This window comes from Thalassophryne amazonica, chromosome 5 (genome assembly GCF_902500255.1).
Source record: "Thalassophryne amazonica chromosome 5, fThaAma1.1, whole genome shotgun sequence".
NCBI lineage: Eukaryota > Metazoa > Chordata > Actinopteri > Batrachoidiformes > Batrachoididae > Thalassophryne > Thalassophryne amazonica.
In genome coordinates, this window is record NC_047107.1 from 124,331,709 (window position 1) to 124,354,087 (window position 22,379).

Below are 22,379 nucleotides of genomic sequence, written 5' to 3' on the forward strand. Positions count from 1 at the left end.
ATGAGTGAGTCAGTTAGCCAGTGAGTGAGAGAGCAAGTGACTCAGAGAGCAACTGAGTGTTAGTCAGTCAGTCTGTCAGTCATCCAATCAGTCAGTTGGTCAGCGAGTGAGTGAATCAGTCTGTCAGCCAGTCAGCAGTTCAGTGAGTGAGTAATTAAGCCAGAGAATGATTGATTGAGTGAGTGAGTGAGTGAGTGAGTGAGTGAGTCAGTCAGTCAGTCAGTCAGTCTGTCAGTCTGTCAGCCAGCCAGTCTGCAGTTCAGTGAGTGAGTGAGTAAGTAAGCCAGAGAGTGAGTGAGTGAGTCAGTCAGTTAGTCCGTCAGTCAGTCAGCCAGTCAGTAGTTCTGTGAATGAGTGAGTCAGTTAATCAGCCAGTGGTTCAGTGAGTGAGTCAGTCAGTGACTGATTGAGTCAGTGAGTGTGTCAGTCATTCACTCAGCGGACCACACAGTCAAAGAGTCAGTCAGTCAGTGAGTCATTCAGTAGGTCTGTAATTCAGTTAATGTCAGTCAGGCAGTCAGTATGTCAGTGGGTCAGCAACATTTCCATAAATGACTCTGTAAAAACTTCAGCATGTTCAGCTCTAAAAGTGTGAGTTCCAGTGGATCCATGTGAGGATAATGACCACAGTGACCACAGTGACCAGAACATTAAATAGACAGATGAGCCTGTCAAGCTGCTTTTGAAGCCTTGTTGCTACTCAGAGGGTCATGTTGCTGGTTCCTGAGTTGTAACTTCTAAATCTGTGTCTGGGCATTAAACTGCAGCAGTGCACGTATCTGTTCTTGACATTAATGAAATAAAATGCAACAGCTGCACTAAAAACCACTTACATGCATGCAGAACCTTGATCTTCTCCTCTGCCTCCAACAGTCCGTCAGCCAAACTAACGTCAGCTTTCTGCTCCCTGTGAGAACAAACAACGCGTGAGCGACTCCACATTCACACCACAATAAATAAATATACTGCTGTGTGCTAGTACTGATAGCTATCACATATGTACTAGAAATAAACTTTTCTCCAAGTTGAACTACAACCACAAGTGTAAAAGATTTTCAGTTAAAATCACATCACAGTGATTTCTAACATCTTGTTTTTTTATTTTAAATTACAGAAAAAGGAGAAAAAGAATCTGTGGGTCTGGATCAGAATCGCTCCTTCACGATCTGAGTGGGAGTGTCTGTGTTTGGACAAACTGCATTTCCTATCAGAAGTATACAAAAAGCTGAATATGTACTTGAGGTTTACACGTGTGTAATGTGCATGGGCAAAGAAAATGTTTTCATGGAACGTCTCAATTTTTCTTCATTTTGTGCTTTACTCATTGAACATTAAACTTTGCATTTTATGTTTTAATTCCTTTAACTGCATTTCCTTGTAAATGCACCACAATATACTTTCTTTTTCTTTATTTTTGGGGTATTGATTACCCAGCTGTTCCTGAAGATGATCCCTGCTCTCTTCTACTTCCTTGGGTACAGTTATGTATTAATTTATTTATTTTATTAATTTATTTATTTTGTAGAGGAGATGTTTCAATTTGGGGCTGTAAAAATAAACTTGACCTACTTATACATTGTTGCATTATTATGAAAATAAGTCCAATGTTTTTGCATTAATAGATAAAATAATTACAGAAACTGCTTCATGTGCAAACTTTAAACACATGACCTGAAACTCAACGCTGCACTCACAGACTGCATACGTCTGCTGGTGCAATAATGTTCAACCATTATTTTGTCCTCAAACTGACAGAGAAGCAGTTTATGGCTTGAGTCTACTAGAGCTCTTGGCAAAATTCTTTTGTTCCTGATTAATTCTGCTGTACCTGCATTAATGGTACACGTCCACCAGATGGAGATATTGCTCCATTTCAAGAACCTTGGGACACAATGACAACCAACCTGTTCCTTATGGTAGTACATAAGTTGAGCAGCAAATATGTCAAGCTTTGTGATGTTATAACACAAACTCTTCCAAGACCCATGAACCACAAAATTCAAACAGAGTATGTCCCGTTTTTAAGATACTGTACAAAAACAAGCAAAAAATAAAAAAATAAAAAATACAGAGCAGCCACATGACCTTCTCCCTCCTCTGTTGCTTAGTGGAGGTAAATTAAAGAACTTGAGCGACAATCTCATGTAAATCTCTAAATGTGGTGAGCGCTCACCCCAGGTCTTCAGTCTGGTCCTGGTAGCTCTGCTGTGGGGACCCTGGGGCTCTGGGAGCTGGGGTGCTATTGGGGGTCATGAGGGAGGCTGGAGAGCTGGATGCTGGGACCTGTGTTGTCACTGGGATTCCTGGTACTGCAGCTCCGTCCTCTGCGGGGTCTGTGCGTGCAGAAAGAGCTGCTGTTAGTTCAGCACATCAGATGACTGTTCTTTTCTCTTTTTTTAATAAACAGATTTTTCCTTCTTTTGTATTTGACGCGCCCACTTTAGGCCCGACCTGTCTTGTTAAGGCACTGCAGGTGTTTTTTCCAGTGCCGGTTGATTTCTCGGAGCAGGGCCTCAGTGTCGGGGGCTGAACCCTGAAGCTGCTGCAGCCTCTCCTCCAGTGTGTGTGAGGCCTCCAGCACAGGAGACGGGTCTGCCAAAACATATGCAAACAGATCTCTGTAGAAAGAACGGCGTGATATCCTCACTATCCTTAAAAAGAAAAAAGAAAAAGAAAAGTGTACAACAGAGTTTTCTGCAAAGCACTTCCACCAAAGAAAGACTATCCTGCTCAGACCTGCTTCCAAAGAGAGACTGGAAGCCTTTCCTCACTCAGCCACACCTTTGAAAATTTCACAGGATGGACTTAATGACGTGCACATCGCTCCGACCCTTCAAACCTTCAGAAATTGCTTCTAATGACTCCTCTCACGTGCTGATAAATAAGACAAAAAAGATGGCTGTGAATGTGTGATAAGGACTTATGTTCTAAGTATACACCTTGGCTGAGTGCAGAAAAAGTCTGCTCCTGAAAAGGGGTATAAAAAAATTGCGAGATTCTTTAGCACAACAGAGGGGCTGTTTTGCAATGCATGCGCAGCAGCAGCGGGCCCATGGGGCCAACTAGGAGGCTGTTTCTCGGCTAACAAGTCTCCTCTGTATCATTTGATCATTTAAATTATTATGCCAGGAATTCTCAGGAGGCAGCTCGGCACTCCACATCACAGGGCTGTTTTTAATCTTCCCCTTCCCTTTCTTCCTCTCCCGAAAAGTTCAACAGCTCACAGAGGGAGAGAGAGCTGCTCCTGTTGTGTACCTGCCTGCCGAACACCAAAGGAGGTGACTTCTAGTGCCAAAGCACAGAGAGGGGAGGCTCAGGGGAGCTCCATGATGATGTTGCAGCATGTGCACACGCAGCACACACGCACGCTCACGCGGCGCAGCCCTTCAAAACTCTCCAAGAGGAGTGGGGAAAAATGGCTGCTTTGCTGCACAAACTTTTCTCCCGCAGCTTTCATCCTCTCATCTTAAACTTCTGTGCGGAACCCGACTGGATCCCTTCTAATACGGGCGCTGACTGAAGTGGCTTCCCATAAGAAGCCAGAGCAGCAGACGTTTAAACTTCAGCGGGTGACGCGGAGAAAACAGGCCACAAAAATAAAGGGAAAGCTTCTCCAAAGTGCAGTTTGTTGAAATACTGGCTATAAATTGCAGTTTTCCATATCTACGTTTTCATCAGAAAAAAAAAAAATAAATAAATTTTGGACCATTTAATTGATTGTGCTTTTTGTTTTTTGTTGCTTTTTTGTTTCCGGGGACAGTTTACAGTCAAACGTTGTCTCTGCATTCATTGTTACACCGACTGTGCAGACGTTGCATCAGTCACAAGGGACATCACTATTAAGAGCGCAGCTCTTCTAAGACAAACAGGATGACTTAAAGCACTGCTTTTCCATCGACCCACTGTCACAGAAATCACTTTATCAGCCTCTTTCCCATATATCCTTTCAACTTTTAATGATCAAAGGACAGAGATTATAGTAAGGGATCTCTCACACATGGACAAGGCGGGATTATCAATCAGTGGCAGGGGAGTTAAGTAAAGTCAAACTTAAAGTGAAGGAATATACCGTAAGTCTGTATACGAAATGAACCCCCGTCAAAGTAGAGCAGCGGGGGTACTCTCCGAGGGAGAGTCCAGAAAGACTGCTGATAACTTTGGAGTTGCTAATTGAAGCGGCTAATGGGCAGCTTCTCTTTACAGCGCCGCTGACGGTAAATCTGCCCAATGAAACTTGCAGAGGATGAGTGAAATTTTACATTGGTGTTAATCAAAGAAATGCAACGCAGGTGAAGCCTCGTCGAAATGGCTCACTTTTCTTTCATTCTTGTCTTAATTGTGGCTGACTGAACGTCTGCTCTGCGCTCATGACAACTGAACTGGCAACAGCAGCTCAGTTAAGCTTGTTAATAAATCACAGGATATTTAACCCTCAAGTGTCCAACTGGGGTCATTTATGACCCCAGGCATATATTTTTTTGCACCATTTTTCTAATTTTAATTGGACAAATGTTTCGTACCATGAATTTGTCAATCTATTTGTCCTGCATTTGTTATAGAATTTTGCAAGGATTGGCCGATCTGTGTGGCAAGTATAATCCAAACTTGCGCTGGGGTCACTTATGCCCCCGGGGAAATCTTTGAGATTTTCAACACTGTAGCTTCAGATGATATTGTAATTTGGTAACTCTAATCATTTTATTGTACTGTTTTGCAGGGAAGCACAGCCAACAGACCGAGAATAGCAAGATCTACAGCTGTATAAGCAATGACACTGATTCTTGATGCCCAGAGTGAGGATGAAAAGGATGATGGACAAATATATTAGTGTGAAATAAATATGAATAACCCTAAAACAATCATTGATATATAAGAGTTCCAATATAAAGTCAATGGAGTCATAAATAACCCCACTCTGTCATATTAGTCGCTAAAACAGCTTGGTCACTTGAGGGTTAATGCATCATTTTCTGCTGGTATACACACGTGTCTGGCTCTGTGTGGAGAACCACTGCTGTGAAGACCAGGTTTTCTTGAGGAGCTCTGTGAGGGAGCCTCAGCTATAAGATTTTGGCCGTGTGATGCATTTCTCTGAGCATGATCCAGGATGCAGGTGAGTCAGTGTTGAGGAATTCAGCTGCTGGAGAAGGCCAAGGGAACGCCCACCTTTCACCTGACTGCAGCAGACAGACGGGAGGAATCAGCTGGATCACGCGATGGCGAATACAACCCCTGGCAAAAATTATGGAATCACCGGCCTCGGAGGATGTTCATTCAGTTGTTTAATTTTGTAGAAAAAAAGCAGATCACAGACATGACACAAAACTAAAGTCATTTCAAATGGCAACTTTCTGGCTTTAAGAAACACTATAAGAAATCAGGAAAAAAATTGTGGCAGTCAGTAACGGTTACTTTTTTAGACCAAGCAGAGGGAAAAAATATGGAATCACTCAATTCTGAGGAAAAAATTATGGAATCATGAAAAACAAAAGAACGCTCCAACACATCACTAGTATTTTGTTGCACCACCTCTGGCTTTTATAACAGCTTGCAGTCTCTGAGGCATGGACTTAATGAGTGACAAACAGTACTCTTCATCAATCTGGCTCCAACTTTCTCTGATTGCTGTTGCCAGATCAGCTTTGCAGGTTGGAGCCTTGTCATGGACCATTTTCTTCAACTTCCACCAAAGATTTTCAATTGGATTAAGATCCGGACTATTTGCAGGCCATGACATTGACCCTATGTGTCTTTTTGCAAGGAATGTTTTCACAGTTTTTGCTTCATGGCAAGATGCATTATCATCTTGAAAAATGATTTCATCATCCCCAAACATCCTTTCAATTGATGGGATAAGAAAAGTGTCCAAAATATCAACGTAAACTTGTACATTTATTGATGATGCAATGACAGCCATCTCCCCAGTGCCTTTACCTGACATGCAGCCCCATATCATCAATGACTGTGGAAATTTACATGTTCTCTTTAGGCAGTCATCTTTATAAATCTCATTGGAACGGCACCAAACAAAAGTTCCAGCATCATCACCTTGCCAAAATGCAGATTCAAGATTCATCACTGAATATGACGCTCTGATGTCTTCCTTGGTCTACCAGTATGTTTGCCTTTAACAACCTTCCCATGTTGTTTGTATTTGGTCCAGAGTTTAGACACAGCTGACTGTGAACAACCAACATCTTTTGCAACATTGCGTGATGATTTACCCTCTTTTAAGTGTTTGATAATCCTCTCCTTTGTTTCAATTGACATCTCTCGTGTTGGAACCATGATTCATGTCAGTCCACTTGGTGCAACAGCTCTCCAAGGTGTGATCACTCCTTTTTAGATGCAGACTAACGAGCAGATCTGATTTGATGCAGGTGTTAGTTTTGGGGATGAAAATTTAATCAAATCAAATCAATTTTATTTATATAGCGCCAAATCACAACAAACAGTTGCCCCAAGGCACTTTATATTGTAAGGCAAAGTCATACAGTAATTACGGAAAAACCCCAACGGTCAAAACGACCCCCTGTGAGCAAGCACTTGGCGACAGTGGGAAGGAAAAACTTCCTTTTAACAGGAAGAAACCTCCAGCAGAACCAGGCTCAGGGAGGGGCAGTCTTCTGCTGGGACTGGTTGGGGCTGAGGGAGAGAACCAGGAAAAAGACATGCTGTGGAGGGGAGCAGAGATCAATCACTAATGATTAAATGCAGAGTGGTGCATACAGAGCAAAAAGAGAAAGAAACACTCAGTGCATCATGGGAACCCCCCAGCAGTCTAAGTCTATAGCACCATAACTAAGGGATGGTTCAGGGTCACCTGATCCAGCCCTAACTATAAGCTTTAGCAAAAAGGAAAGTTTTAAGCCTAATCTTAAAAGTAGAGAGGGTGTCTGTCTCCCTGATCCGAATTGGGAGCTGGTTCCAGGGGAGAGGAGCCTGAAAGCTGAAGGCTCTGCCTCCCATTCTACTCTTACAAACCCTAGGAACTACAAGTAAGCCTGCAGTCTGACAGCGAAGCGCTCTATTGGGGTGATATGGTACTATGAGGTCCCTAAGATAAGATGGGACCTGATTATTCAAAACCTTATAAGTAAGAAGAATAATTGTAAATTCTATTCTAGAATTAACAGGAAGCCAGTGAAGAGAAGCCAATATGGGTGAGATATGCTCTCTCCTTCTAGTCCCTGTCAGTACTCTAGCTGCAGCATTTTGAATTAACTGAAGGCTTTTCAGGGAACTTTTAGGACAACCTGATATTAATGAATTACAATAGTCCAGCCTAGAGGAAATAAATGCATGAATTAGTTTTTCAGCATCACTCTGAGACAAGACCTTTCTAATTTTAGAGATATTGCGCAAATGCAAAAAAGCAGTCCTACATATTTGTTTAATATGCGCATTGAATGACATATCCTGATCAAAAATGACTCCAAGATTTCTCACAGTATTACTAGAGGTCAGGGTAATGCCATCCAGAGTAAGGATCTGGTTAGACACCATGTTTCTAAGATTTGTGGGGCCAAGTACAATAACTTCAGTTTTATCTGAGTTTAAAAGCAGGAAATTAGAGGTCATCCATGTCTTTATGTCTGTAAGACAATCCTGCAGTTTAGCTAATTGGTGTGTGTCCTCTGGCTTCATGGATAGATAAAGCTGGGTATCATCTGTATAACAATGAAAATTTAAGCAATGCTTTCTAATAATACTGCCTAAGGGAAGCATGTATAAAGTGAATAAAATTGGTCCTAGCACAGAACCTTGTGGAACTCCATAATTAACCTTAGTCTGCGAAGAAGATTCCCCATTTACATGAACAAATTGTAATCTATTAGATAAATATGATTCAAACCACCGCAGCGCAGTGCCTTTAATACCTACGGCATGCTCTAATCTCTGTAATAAAATTTTATGGTCAACAGTATCAAAAGCAGCACTGAGGTCTAACAGAACATTTACAGGGTGATTCCATAATTTATTCCTCAGAATTGAGTGAGTCCATATTTTTTTCCCTCTGCTTGATCTAAAAAAGTAACCGTTACTGATTGCCACAATTTTTCTTCCTGATTTCTTATAGTGTTTCTTAAAGCCAGAAAGTTGCCATTTGAAATGACTTTAGTTTTGTGTCATGTCTGTGATCTGCTTTTTTTCTACAAAATTAAACAACTGAATGAACATCCTCCGAGGCCAGTGATTCCATAATTATTGCCAGGGGTTGTATGTAAAACACTTCTTCTGCATTTATGCCTCACTTTTCCAAAAAGCTCAAAATTGTTTAAACAATTCCTAAGTCTTCTGTTTAAGAGCATGACATGCGTTTCATGGGTTTGATGTGGAGGAGGATCGGAGGTAGGCTTCCGCTCAGGGAACTGCGGGTCCTGATTACTCTGCATTGTACCCGCTTGTCCACTTTCACCGGCTTTTACACTAGATAACCTCCAATCTGCATCAGTTAAATCCAACTCTGGATCATAAATTATCTCAAAAATCACATTTTTAAAAATGTTTAAAACTTTCCCATTTGCTCACAACATTCTACAACATTAGTTTGAAAAAGGTTTACACCCATTTTCATGCCTCAATTGGTTATTCATTTATTTCCTGACAAAAACTTACACAATCAGGTATTAAAATGAGCACCAGGAGAACTCCCTAACAGATTATACACTTAACAAAAATATAAACGCAACACTTTTGGTTTTGCTCCCATTTTGTATGAGATGAACTCAAAGATCTAAAACTTTTTCCACATACACAATATCAGCATTTCCCTCAAATATTGTTCACAAACCAGTCTAAATCTGTGATAGTGAGCACTTCTCCTTTGCTGAGATAATCCATCCCACCTCACAGGTGTGCCATATCAAGATGCTGATTAGACACCATGATTAGTGCACAGGTGTGCCTTAGACTGCCCACAATAAAAGGCCACTCTGAAAGGTGCAGTTTTGTTTCATGGGGGGGATACCAGTTAGTATCTGGTGTGACCACCATTTGCCTCATGCAGTGCAACACATCTCCTTTGCATCATCCGTGAAGAGAACACCTCTCCACCGTGCCAAACGCCAGCGAATGTGAGCATTTGCCCACTCAAGTCGGTTACCCCGAGACCCCGATGAGGACGACGAGCATGCAGATGAGCTTCCCTGAGCCGGTTTCTGACAGTTTGTGCAGAAATTCTTTGGTTATGCAAACCGATTGTTTCAGCAGCTGTCCGAGTGGCTGGTCTCAGACGATCTTGGAGGTGAACATGCTGGATGTGGAGGTCCTGGGCTGGTGTGGTTACACGTGGTCTGCGGTTGTGAGGCTGGTTGGATGTACTGCCAAATTCTCTGAAACGCCTTTGGAGACGGCTTATGGTAGAGAAATGAACATTCAATACACGAGCAACAGCTCTGGTTGACATTCCTGCTGTCAGCATGCCAATTGCACGCTCCCTCAAATCTTGCCACATGTGTGGCATTGTGCTGTGTGATAAAACTGCACCTTTCAGAGTGGCCTTTTATTGTGGGCAGTCTAAGGCACACCTGTGCACTAATCATGGTGTCTAATCAGCATCTTGATATGGCACACCTGTGAGGTGGGATGGATTATCTCAGCAAAGGAGAAGTGCTCACTATCACAGATTATACTGGTTTGTGAACAATATTTGAGGGAAATGGTGATATTGTGTATGTGGAAAAAGTTTTAGATCTTTGAGTTCATCTCATACAAAATGGGAGCAAAACCAAAAGTGTTGCATTTATATTTTTGTTGAGTATACTTTGGTAAAGCAAGTGTTTATAAAATTCAGAGTGTAACTTTGAACCTTGCTTATTTCTGTTGCCTCAAAAGTCAACAACCATAAATAAATAATGTAACTTTTTAGTGGACGGTAGATAAAAAAATTGGTATATTTGTCTGCATCCGCTGATCGCTGCTAATTACAGCGTTTTTCCAGAGTAAATGTCGCACAGGAGTATAAATCACACCTTTTCCTGTATTTTCACATCTTTAATTTCAGATTTTGTATATTGTGTTTGTTTTTTTGGTATTGTCATTTATTCTTTTATTAGTGCAGTTAAATTTTTTAGTGATTGAGTAATTTGGTCCTTCATTTATCCCCCGTGCCCCACGACCCACTCCCAGATAAGCGGTTGAAGATGAGTGAGTGAGTGATTTAATCCTTGCTCAGTTTTAATTTTAATCAAGCAAAAAAACATTTGTTTCTAAACATATTAATCACCGCCTTCAATCAGTTCTAAACTGCGATCAGGGAGCAAACACTTGTTTTTTGCATATTAGCTGCCTGAGGAATATGGTAAATGGACTGCATTTATAAAGCACTTTTCCATCTAAATCAATGATGCCTCACATTCACCCATTCACACACTGATGTCAGGGTGCTGCCATGCAAGGTGCTTACACACCGGGAGCAACTAGGGGATTAAGGACCTTACCCAAGTGACCTCAGTGATTTTCCCCTCAGGCTGGGGTTTGAACTGAGGATCTTCTGGTCTGAAGCCCAACACTTAACCAGACCAGCATTTCTCCGTTCCTTTTAATAGTCATTTAAATTCTAAAGATGATGATTCAGTGATTTTCAAAGTGTGGGCCATAACTCGAAGGTACTCTCAAGGTGGGCCGTGAGAGGCCATTATAAAGAACTTTTAAAAGTCTTTGGTTTTCAGTTTTGTCATAAAGCATAAAATTACAAAATTATAAAAATAAAATTACCTCTGTGTGTCCGAAACATCATCTGTAATCCAGAAAGAGCTGGAATTCGTCCTTTGGCATACTTGTGTATTTTTTCATGAGGATTCAAGTTGTGAAAACAGCAAGGTGATCAGACCAATATGCACTTCCACAATAATAGCCTGGATTTCAAAATAAAACCCTGTGAGGTTGCTGCAGACCTGACAGAATTCATCAATCTGTCTGTCCGTCCATGTCTGTCCAAGTTGCTATTTGAAATTACTTTAGTTTTGTGTCATGTCTGTGATCTGCTTTTTTTCTACAAAATTAAACAACTGAATGAACATCCTCCGAGGCCGGTGATTCCGTAATTTTTGCCAGGGGTTGTATATTACAACCTTATTCCATAATGGATTAAATACATTTTTTCCCTCAAAATTCTACTCACAACACCCCATAATGACATTTTTTTTCTTTTTGCAAATTTATATATAAAAAATTATAAGAAATCGCATGTACATACGTATTCACACCCTTTGCTCAATTCTTTGTTGATGGACCTTTGGCAGCAATTACAGCCTCATGTCTTCTTGAATATGATATCACAAGCTTGGTGCACCCATCTTTAGAAAGTTTTGCCCATTCCTCTTTGTAGCACCTCTCAAGCTCCATCAGGTTGGATGGGGAGCGTTGCTCCAGTCTGAGGTCAAGAGCACTCTGGAGCAGGTTTTCATCCAGGATGTCTCTGTACGTTGCTGCATTCATCTTTCCTTCAATCCTGACTAGTCTCCCAGTTCCTGCTGCTGAAAAACATCCCCACAGCATGATGCTGCCACCACCATGCTTCACTGTAGGGATGGTGCCTGGTTTCCTCCAAACATGATGCCTGGCATTCACGCCAAAGAGTTCAATCTTTGTCTCATCAGACCAGAGAATTTTGTTTCTCACTGTCTGAGAGTCCTTCAGGTGCCTTTTGTCAAACTCCAGGTAGGCTACTATGTGCCCTTTACTAAGAAGTGGCTTCCATCTGGCTCCTCCACCATCCAGGCCTGATTGGTGGATTGCTGCAGAGACGGTTGTTCTTCTGGAAGGTTCTTCTGTCTCCAAAGAGGAATACTGGAGCTCTGAGAGAGACAGACCATTGGGTTCTTGGTCACCCCCTGACTAAGGCTCTTTGGGTAGAGAGAACATCTTCCATTTATGGATGATGGAGGCCACTGTACACATTGGGACCTTCAAAAGAGCAGCAATGTTTCTGTACCCTACCCCAGATTTGTGCCTATAGAGACAAACCTGTCTCGGAGGTCTACGGACAATTCCACTGACTTCACACTTGGTTTGTGCTCTGACATGCACTGTCAACTGTGGGACCTTCCAAATCATGCCCTATCAACTAAACTTGCCCCAGGTGGACTGCAATTAAGCTGTAGAAACATCTCAATGATGATCAGTGGAAACAGGATGAACCTGAGCTCAATTTTGAGCTTCATGGCAAAGGCTGTGAATACTTACAGTATGTACATGTGGATTCTTACGTTTTTTTCTAATTTATAATAAATGAGCAAAAAAAAAAAAAAAAAAAACTTTTCTCACATTGTTATTATGGGGTATTCTGTGTATAATTTTGAGGGGAAAATTAATTTCAGTCAATTTGGGATACGGCTGTAATGTGGAATAAGTATGTATGTATATATATATATATATATATATATATATATACAGACACACACATATAAATATATGTCAAAGTAGAGTCTCCGATTTGGTAGAATTGGAGATTCTGCCAGTAGAATTTCCGATTGGAGAATCTACTAGTAGAGTTTCTGTTGATTACAAGTTCTTACTTTCTTACTGTGATCACTTCAGCATGGTGTGGCTCTAATGTGAAGTTGATATGACAGATATTGTTCTAATGTCCACAGTAAGGTATTGCTGTCATTCTATGTATAGATATCATGTTGTCATGATAATGAATGGCCTGATAGAATCACAGTCTCTACTGGTAGAGTCACCAATTCTGACAGTAGAATCTGCGATTGGAGACTCTACTAGTGGAGTTTCCGATCAGAGATTCTACTGGTAGAATCTCCAATTCTACCAAATTGCAGACTCTGCTTTGACACACACACACACACACTTAGAAATCATGGAGGGGTCTGAAATTTTCATCTTAGGCGCATGTATACCGTGAGAGACATAAAAAAAAAAAAAAAAAAAAAAAAAATCCAGAAATCACAATGTATGATCTTTTTTTTAATAATTTATTTGCATGTTACTGCTGCAAATAAGTATTTCAACACCCGCCAATCAGCAGAAATTCTGGCCCTCAAAGACCTGTTAGTCCGCCTCTAAAAAGTCCACCTCGACTCCACTTATTATTCCAAATTAGAAGCACCTATTTGAGGTCGTTAGCTGCATAAAGACACCTGTCCACCCCACACAATCAGTAAGACTCCAACTACTAACATGGCTAAGACCAAAGAGCTGTCCAAAGACACCAGAGACAAAATTGTAGACCTCCACAAGGCTGGAAAGGGCTACGGGGCAATTGCCAAGCAGCTTGGTGAAAAAAGATCAACTGTTGGAGCCATTATTAAAAAATGGAAGAAGCTAAACATGACTGTCAATCTCCCTTGGACTGGGGCTCCATTCAAGATCCCACCTCGTGGCATATCAATGATCCTAAGAAAGGTGAGGAATCAGCCCAGAACTGCACGGGAGGAGCTGGTCAATGACCTGAAGAGAGCTGGCACCACTGTTTGCAAGGTTACTGTGGGTAATACACTAAGACATCATGGGTTAAAATCATGCATGGCACGGAAGGTTCCCCCGCTTAAATCAGCACACGTCCAGGCCCATCTTAAGTTTGCCCGTGACCATTTGGATGATCCAGAGGAGTCATGGGAGAAAGTTATGTGGTCAGATGAGACCAAAATAGAACTTTTTGGTCTTAATTCCACTCGCCGTGTTTGGATGAAGAAGAATGCTGAGTACCATCCCAAAAACACTGTCCCTACTGTGAAGCATGGGGGTGGAAGCATCATGCTTTGGGGGTGTTTTTCTGCACATGGAACAGGACGACTGACTGTATTAAGGAGAGGATGACCGGGGCCATGTATTGCGAGATTTTGGGGAACAACCTCCTTCCCTCAGTTAGAGCATTGAAGATGGGTCGTGGATGGGTCTTCAAACATGATAATGATCCGAAGCACACAGCCAGAATAACCAAGGAGTGGCTCCGTAAGAAGCATATCAAGGTTCTGGAGTGGCCGAGCCAGTCTCCAGACCTGAACCCAATAGAAAATCTTTGGAGGGAGCTCAAACGCTGTGTTTCTCAGCAACAGCCCAGTAACCTGGCTGATCTCGAGAAGATCTGTGTAGAGGAATGGGCCAAAATCCCTGCTGCAGTGTGTGCAAACCTGGTGAAAAACTACAGGAAACGTTTGAGCTCTGTAATTGCAAACAAAAGCTACTGTACCAAATATTAACATTGATTTTCACGGGTGTTGAAATACTTATTTGCAGCAGTAACATAAAAATAATTTATTAAAAAAATCATACATTGTGATTTCCGGATTTTTTTTAGATTATGTCTCTCACAGTGGACATGCACCTAAGATGCAAATTTCAGACCCCTCCATGATTTCTAAGTGGGAGAACTTGCAAAATCGCAGGGTGTTCAAATACTTATTTTCCTCACTGTATATATATATATATATATATATATATATATATATATATATATATATATATATATATATATATATACACACACACACACACAAACATAGGCTACTTTATTCTGTACACCTGTTCAATTGCTTGTTAACACAAACAGCCAATCACATTGCAGCAACTCACTGCATTTAGGTGTCTAGACGTGTTGAAAACGACTTGCTGAAGTTCAAACCAAACATCAGAAGGGGAAAGAAAGGGGGTTTAACTGAGTTTGAACGTGGCATGGTTGTTGGTTCCAGATGGGCTGGTCTGAGTATTTCAGTCCAAACTGAACAGGAACCCTGAAACCTGGACGGCTCACTGGACTGCACATGGGACCTGGGGAGGACGAGTGTGGAATGTGTGCGTGTAGGTGGGTGGGAGTGGACCAAGGAGGTGTACGCCAAGACAAGCAGGTGTGTTGGGGCGGTCCGTCTTGGCCCTGTCAGCGATACACCATCATTAGGCGGTGTGAGCACAGCAGGGTGCACCATTATGTCTCCCTGGGCCCTGTGTAATTATGCTCTGACATAATTAACCCAGCAAGCCCATTAGCCAAGCATTGGCTGGCTGGAGAGAGAGAGAACAGGAGGAAAAAAAAACCCGCTATAATTATTTGTTGTGCGCATGTTAATGAGGCCAGCTGTGTTCCCATCATACAACACGAACAAATTAATTTACAAGGCTGTGCTCCAAGGTTTTTCCTTTTCATTCAAAACACTCGGTTTTTTTTTTTCTCCACAAGTGGACTTCAAGGTTCACAAACAACAGCGTGCTGCTGCAACAAACAGTAACACTGCTGTAATACTGGAATCCCAGACCAAAAGTAGGTTGACAGAATCCTGATAACTTCTACTTTCTCCCACGCTATAACGCGATAAGTTCTGCTGGGTAACGTCTGCTGTCTCTCAGAGATTACATTACAAACAGTCTCACTTTGCAGCCAATTCATAAACACTACTTTTCTGTTTGTGGCGCATTCTAAAACAACAAGCATTTGATATTCAGACAGCGCGCCTAGCCGCGCTTCACCTTGATGTGGCAGCGGGAGCGAGAACACACTTAAATAAAAAGACTGTGGGAAATGGTGACTTTTATGTGCGAACAAAACCCAGCTGAATGAGAAACTTCTTCAGGAATGACATCAATACCCAGACTCTGAACAAAGATGGGAGCCGGAGCTAGATAGCGTTTAACATTAACACAAGATGATGCGGTGAAAAAAGGCGTGCAGGCGACATCCAACCCAAACTTCACTTTCAATTACTGGAGGTGGGGGAAAAAAACTTACCTGGTGTTTGTGAGACATGTAGGAGGACTCACAATTAATTACTATCACCAAACACACCACTGTCTTTACATTTCTGAATCCCAAACCCACATTCCTGCACACGCTTGCTGTCTTTAAAGCGCTCCCGGTTCCTCTGGGGGTCTCCGGCTCCGCAGGGATCAGTTGGAAAGATCCGGCACTTTTATGAACATAATGCATTATTAAGCCCCTCAAACATCTCCTGGGCCTGTGTTTATTACTGCTCTTATTAATCACTTGTGCATAATCTCATCCTGCCCAGAGAGCTTTTATTCTCCATCATCTTTTATATGCCCTTATTTCTGACAGGTTGCCACAAAATGCACAGATGGGATTTGGGACTAAGAGGAGATGTGGAACACTTTTAACACCACTGGGATGCAAAAAACAGGACACAATATATACAGTAAAAAGATAGAGATTATAATATATTTAGTAAAAATGGAGAGTGAATGTTAGGATTGTTTTATGCTTGCTGTTGTTGTCATGTTGTTTTGTTGCGCATGCAGAAATTCCTACTCTTTGTGAAGAAGCATGGATTTATTTTTAAAACGTTCCTCCCAGCTTTCTTAAGACGTTTCGGTATATTACCACCTGCTTTCATTGAGTCTTTACTCACTGCTGCCACCTGATGTTTTGCAACATACTGCAACATAATTCCATTCAATTTTATGTACTTTTTTACACTATACTTTTTTATTTTGATTTTTATATATGTATGTCCGCCTTTGACTGCCCTGTTGCCTAGCAACAGTAACTGCGGCAACAACCCTATACACACAACCCCCACTTACACAACTCTACCACACACACACACACACACACACAAAACCCTCTCCACAACCCTCTGCCACACAAATCTGCACACACACAACTCCGCTGCATCGATCACACTACATTCTGCTTTGGGTCCTGGATGTCAACCCCCGGGCAGACAACTGGTCTACCCTCACCGCTCCACACGGCCTACTCCAGGTGCCGTAGCTCTCAACACTTAGGCACCAGCAAGCTGCACCAGGACCACAGAACTGAACCACATGGTCAAAATGTTGTATCTGACATTCCCTCAAGATACAAGTGGTTCCCATCATAACTGTTTGTTTGACACAAAGTCATTCCAGTGATACCCATGGATTCTCTGAAAAGACCTAGTACCAAAAACATCCAGTCATCACCTTAGGTCTCTGGTTGTTGCCCAAGTCTCACAGTCAAAACCACACAGTAACAGCACCAGAACCACAAAGACCCAGATCTTCATTCTCCTAAAAATGTATTGGCACTGCCAGCACCTCATGACTTCATAACCATTTCCCAGGTGCCTCTCAAACTGAATGGATGATGACCCAGAGACACGAACATCGCAAATAAGTGAATCTGACACAAAAGTGCAGATTCCAAAACTCTTCTAGTGTTTCCAACCTGGATCTCGACAAGCTGGATCTCAACTGCTTTAGTTATTAAATATGTTTGATTTTATCATGACTACACATAACCTGTGACAACTTAAGAACATAAACATCTGCTGGCATATCATAAACACCCTATAAAACCAGTCCAGTCCCACACAAAAATCACAAAATAATTCAAATTTTTGTGATGATTTTTTTTTTAAATCTCACTATTACTAACCCTAGCCCTACCCCCAACCCTAACCTTAACCATAACCTAACTGTACTCCTTCCCCTAACCCTAACCACAAGCCCCCCAGACCCCCACGCATCACTTTTAATTTCATGCAGCCGTCACGGAATGTATTACAATAAATTTGTACTCCCATTACAAACCTTTTTACACTTTGTGACAATATTACGAACCAACAGATTAATGTACATTTTGTGCTGGTGAATCAGGACATACTGCGAGACTGAGTTGATAAAACCATGATTATCACAGCACAGCCGGATCCAGATCACTTACTCATAAAATGACTGTAAATGCCTGTTTAAATACATCCTGACAGTCTTATATACTTCAAAAGACCACTGAACATCACTGCATGGTTCCTGGATGGCAACCACCCAGGCAGACAACAAAGTTGGTTAACAGGAATGATGGCGTTTTATCATGGTCATGAAATAAAGACATTCTGTATCTTTAAAGGTGAGAAATAGCTGCACATTTACTTAAAACAGGAGGTCAAGTTAAGGAAATTGAGCTCTGAGTTCTGCACTCAGCTTTCACGATCGCTTTGTTTGCAAGAAATAGATTCTTTGTTCTTCTAACTCAAGGTCTTTTTACTGGTGTTGAAAGTCACACAAAAAGCAATAAATCACCAACATCATTGAACAGACAATTCAACCCCCTCCCCCCATTTTTGGTCTACAACAGAGGCTCATACCTACTGCACCAAGACCACTCCAGTTAACTGTCAAACAGATAATTGCATGTGCATATAAATAAATTCAATATAACAACAATAACAACAAAAAAAATGAACAAATAAACAAACAATAATTGGTTAGCATAAAAAAGAAAGAAAAAAAATTACATTTAAGAGTTACAAATTAGTAAGTAAATTATGGGTATATGTAAAGCTTCAATATCAGTGGCATCCATTTTCTTCTACAAAGGTTAAAAAAAGTTTCCATATATTGTAGAATTTCTTGCAGAACAGCAAGTTTTCTCCAGTATCCCCAACACAAGAGACAAACAACAGATTAAAAACATAACAATGCTAACAACCTTTTTTTGAATCTGCTCCATGCTAATGGTACAAAATATCTGAAGAACCAGGGCCAGCAAATATATATATTTTTGTAATTACCAGTTTATATCAACGCTGTGCTGGTTTGACTAGTTAGCTCTTTAGTGTTTGTTTTTAACAGATTTAGCGCACAGTAAACCTTCCTGATACTAATTTAATAATGTCTCTGGCTTCGTAATGCATATACACTGTGCCTGCACATATCATCACTAGGCACCTGCAATGGTGCAATATTAAAGCGCGCTCTCTCTCTCTCTCAAACACAGAGGACAGTACATACATAAAATACACTACAAAAACAAATCAACAACAATTATTACACAAACTAAAACGAAACACTCAAGGCAAAAAATGAAAAAAAAAATCCTCACCTTGCGGCTTCACCTCAGGGAGCTTTGGTGGCTGCAGTTGGCTGTGCGCTCTGACAGGCTGGTGGTAATCCATTAATGTGCCATAAATCCCTTCACTTGTGCCCACTCCTTTAATGCAACAACACTGTGCACCTGGTACACTCTGCCTTAAATGGAAGGACAGATGCCACTCTGTTTGGTTGAGATCATGTTCAGAATACAACATGCCCATGCCTAATGAACACGATAAAGCCAACCTGGCTTTGTAGTCTTACATCCTGACTTTTAAACAGCAGTGTGTTTGGACATGCTGCAAACTGTCTTCCACATTCTGTGCAACATAGGCCCCACACTGGAAAACATGTTTAAAGGCGGTCTTCCTTTGCCCTCATGTTCCCCTCATATTGTGCACATTTAGAATGCAGTCAGCTCACTTTGCCTTGCAGGCCTCTCTTGCTGCTGCTTGAAGGACACCTATTCTTCATGTGTTTGAAAGGCTCTAAATGACTGAGGTCACTGCTTCTGTTCTTATTATTCATAGCCGAGGGAAGCATGTAAGACACTTACAGCATTGCTCTCCACTATCATAATAAAAGATGACATGAGATTTAATGTGACAAAAGCCTGCTTACTTGTACTTCTCCTTTGTGTGGCAGTACCACTGGACACCACTAGCAAGTGCTGTTGCTATAACATTGACACACACACACCTCAGACGTGCCGTAGGCTAAGCACAAACACACACACTTAGAGGGCTGTATTCAGATCAGAATCTTCACAAACTCTCAGTGAGCTCCCCGCTTAGATAAAAGGAGCTGTGTTCTAAAGAAGAGAGTGAGCAGGGTGGATCCTGTGGGATGAGTGTGTGTACGGAGAGGAGGCGAGGAAGAGCAAACACCTGGAGCGTGAGTCTCAGGGCTACGCCCCTGGCGACAGGACCCTCATTGCTCTCACAGAGGTGGCAACAAACGCCGACGTTCAAACGGCACTCGCACTCCAGGAGAGGGGCGGATGAGGGGCAAGAAAGAGCGAGAGAGAGGGGGAGGAAGGGAGGTATGTATGTGCGGGAACCCGATGAATCCAGTGTCTTCTGGTGTTCAGTAATCATGACGTGTTTATGTGCGTTGATCAAAACGGCGCGGAGGTGATATAAACATTGTTAGGGAAACACTGTTAACAGGCCGCTTTCATGCCCCAGCCTGGGTAGGAGTTAGAGTTCACAGCATGGCGAGATGTCACAGGCAAATCAAAATATACCGCGCTAATGAAACACTCCAGCGGATTGACGAGTCGGCTGAGAGGCCTCATAAAAGACACGAGGAAACAAAGGAAAGAAATCACTTCAATTACTTCCATCAAAAGTTATTTCTGTTCTGAGTTTACCGCTGCTTTTAAATACCAGCATTAGCAGTGTTTCATTACATTCCATCACAAATCAGTGAGCGGGAATCTTGCAAAAAGTCACGGATGTACCGTTTGTACTCAGCGGGTAACTGATATGTGACCCGATGTTAACAACAACAGGTCACCTATCGAGTGCACCCCAACCACGCATTCATCAACTCTGCTGTTGGCCGACGCCAACCGGAGTGACGGCCTTCAGCACACAAATGAGCGCACGTGCATGCGCGCGCACCACAAAAACAAGGTGCCTGCAAATGAAATAATAGGAGGGAAATATGCCTGGCAATGAATAGTAATAACGGCATTAAGATTAACAAGCACGGCGTGTAAAGAATAATTGCGTCTGTCAAAAGATTAAAAATACATGAGCTGTAGCGATTGTTGGGGGAATGGTGAGAAAGCTCAGTGTTGTGTTTGAGGGGCAGAGAGAAATGAAGTGGGGCCACAGCCAAATGACTGTCCTCTGGTACGCCTGCAGTCATTCATTCTCGCAGGGGGGGTGTTGGCTGAAAGTAAACGGTGACCTTGGACACCAGCAGTAGGATGTACAATGACAAACAGCCATAAGGTAATGTAGGACTTCCTCATAGATGATACAGCAAAGGCCCAACGTGTATTGTTTGGCTGGAGCTGGAGGGCTCACTTTTAATACAGACTCTTAACCAGGATACAAGCTTCAAGTATTTCAATGCTGCTCCATAACAGTTACTCAAGAACACACATTATAATCAATGATTGCTGCAGCTATGGTACTGACCACAGGCAACTCATTGTTCAACCTTGCAGAGGAAGAAAAACAACCCAAGGACATGTTCAAAGTGTCCCTTGTTGAACTGTAGTAACCCACTGTCACCTGATGTACCCTCACAACGAAGTCTATAAAACCACCACACAAGACTCTCTGACAATGATTCAGTAAAAGAACCTAAAGCCCTTTTCAGTTATACTCACTGTAACATCATATCTTACTGTGAAATGTACTCCAGTGTTTCTTCATGTTCAAACAGAACAAATAGAACAGGACTTTTTGTGCAGGACTGAGATTTTTTTTTTTTTTTTTTTGCATGTCCATAAGTCAGGTTCCACCACAGAGGCCATTTTGAAAACATTCATGGTACCACAAGCAACTGTACAAACTAAAATTACTGGAGCTCTTGGCAAAAACATTCTATAGTACCTGCATTAATGGCAAATGTCCACCAGGTGGAGATATTGCTCCATTTAAAGAACCTTGAGTACAGGCTGCTGTGGGACATAGTGATGACCAACCTATTTGTTTATAGTAGTAGATAAGAATGTTGGAATCTTACAGAAATCTTTGTCGAAGGACATCAGGAGACGCCTGGGAAGAGCTCATGGAGTCATGAGGTCGCGGAATCTTACAGAAATCTTTGTCGAAGGACATCGGGAGACGCCTGGGAAGAGCTCATGGAGTCATGAGGTCGCTAGACAGAGGTATTTGGCAACTCTGATATCTTTACAACAGAATGAAGTTGAAAATCGTTAGGGTCCTGATACTATCTGTATGGTTATGAGACTTGGATGCTAACTAGCCATCTAAAATGGTGGCTAGATATCTTGGGAGGATGACTGGGTACTGCTAGAAAGACTGTGTCAAACAAGCAGTTACTTAAAGAGACTCAAATGAGGATCAGCTGTACTGTGAGGGACCATCAACTATGACATTTTGGACATGTGGTGTGTTTCTCGGTGCATGATCCAACAATATTAATATCAATATTGCCAGCAGCTGGAGAAGGCCAAGGCAACGCCCACATTTCACCTGGCTGCAATAGATAGATGGTTATGTTCAAGAGGTAGGGATGGTTGTCATCCAGAACCTGAGGCGGTTCTTTTGTGTGATGGATGTGCGACAACGGTGCATGGTCCTAGATTTGGCTTGCGTTGGAAAGACAAAATGAACTCTCATGAATAAACATAAGTTTGTTTCAAACGGCGAACAGAACTCCAGCATCACGACTCAGGAATTGATGAAGGCGTCAGAGGCATGGAATAGAAATATGACATCATCCACCTTTAGATTAAAATTTCATACCCCGTCACACATAGCCGGAATAACGCAGAGTGGCATCGGACTTATGAATTGGCGCACATCCGAAAACTGTTCGGATTTCAGTTCCAAAACGTTCTTACAGCCATCTGCGCAAGCCGACACAGTGGTCAAAATCGGCCCGGCGGCCCAAGTGTGACACACATG

General features: G+C 42.0%; 1 protein-coding gene across 4 annotated transcripts in view; it reads right to left on the minus strand.

The window, feature by feature from the left end:
- Positions 1-22,379, minus strand: part of LOC117511263 (homeobox protein cut-like 2) — a 220,377-nt gene that overhangs the window by 49,691 nt on the left and 148,307 nt on the right. For all 4 annotated transcript variants that reach the window (XM_034171269.1, XM_034171268.1, XM_034171270.1 and 1 more), the window contains 3 exons: positions 2,452-2,592; positions 2,174-2,333; positions 834-907 (listed from right to left, as the gene is read on the minus strand). In XM_034171269.1, coding sequence (XP_034027160.1) covers positions 834-907; positions 2,174-2,333; positions 2,452-2,592 — 375 coding nt within the window. The remainder of the gene's footprint in view (positions 1-833; positions 908-2,173; positions 2,334-2,451; positions 2,593-22,379) is intronic.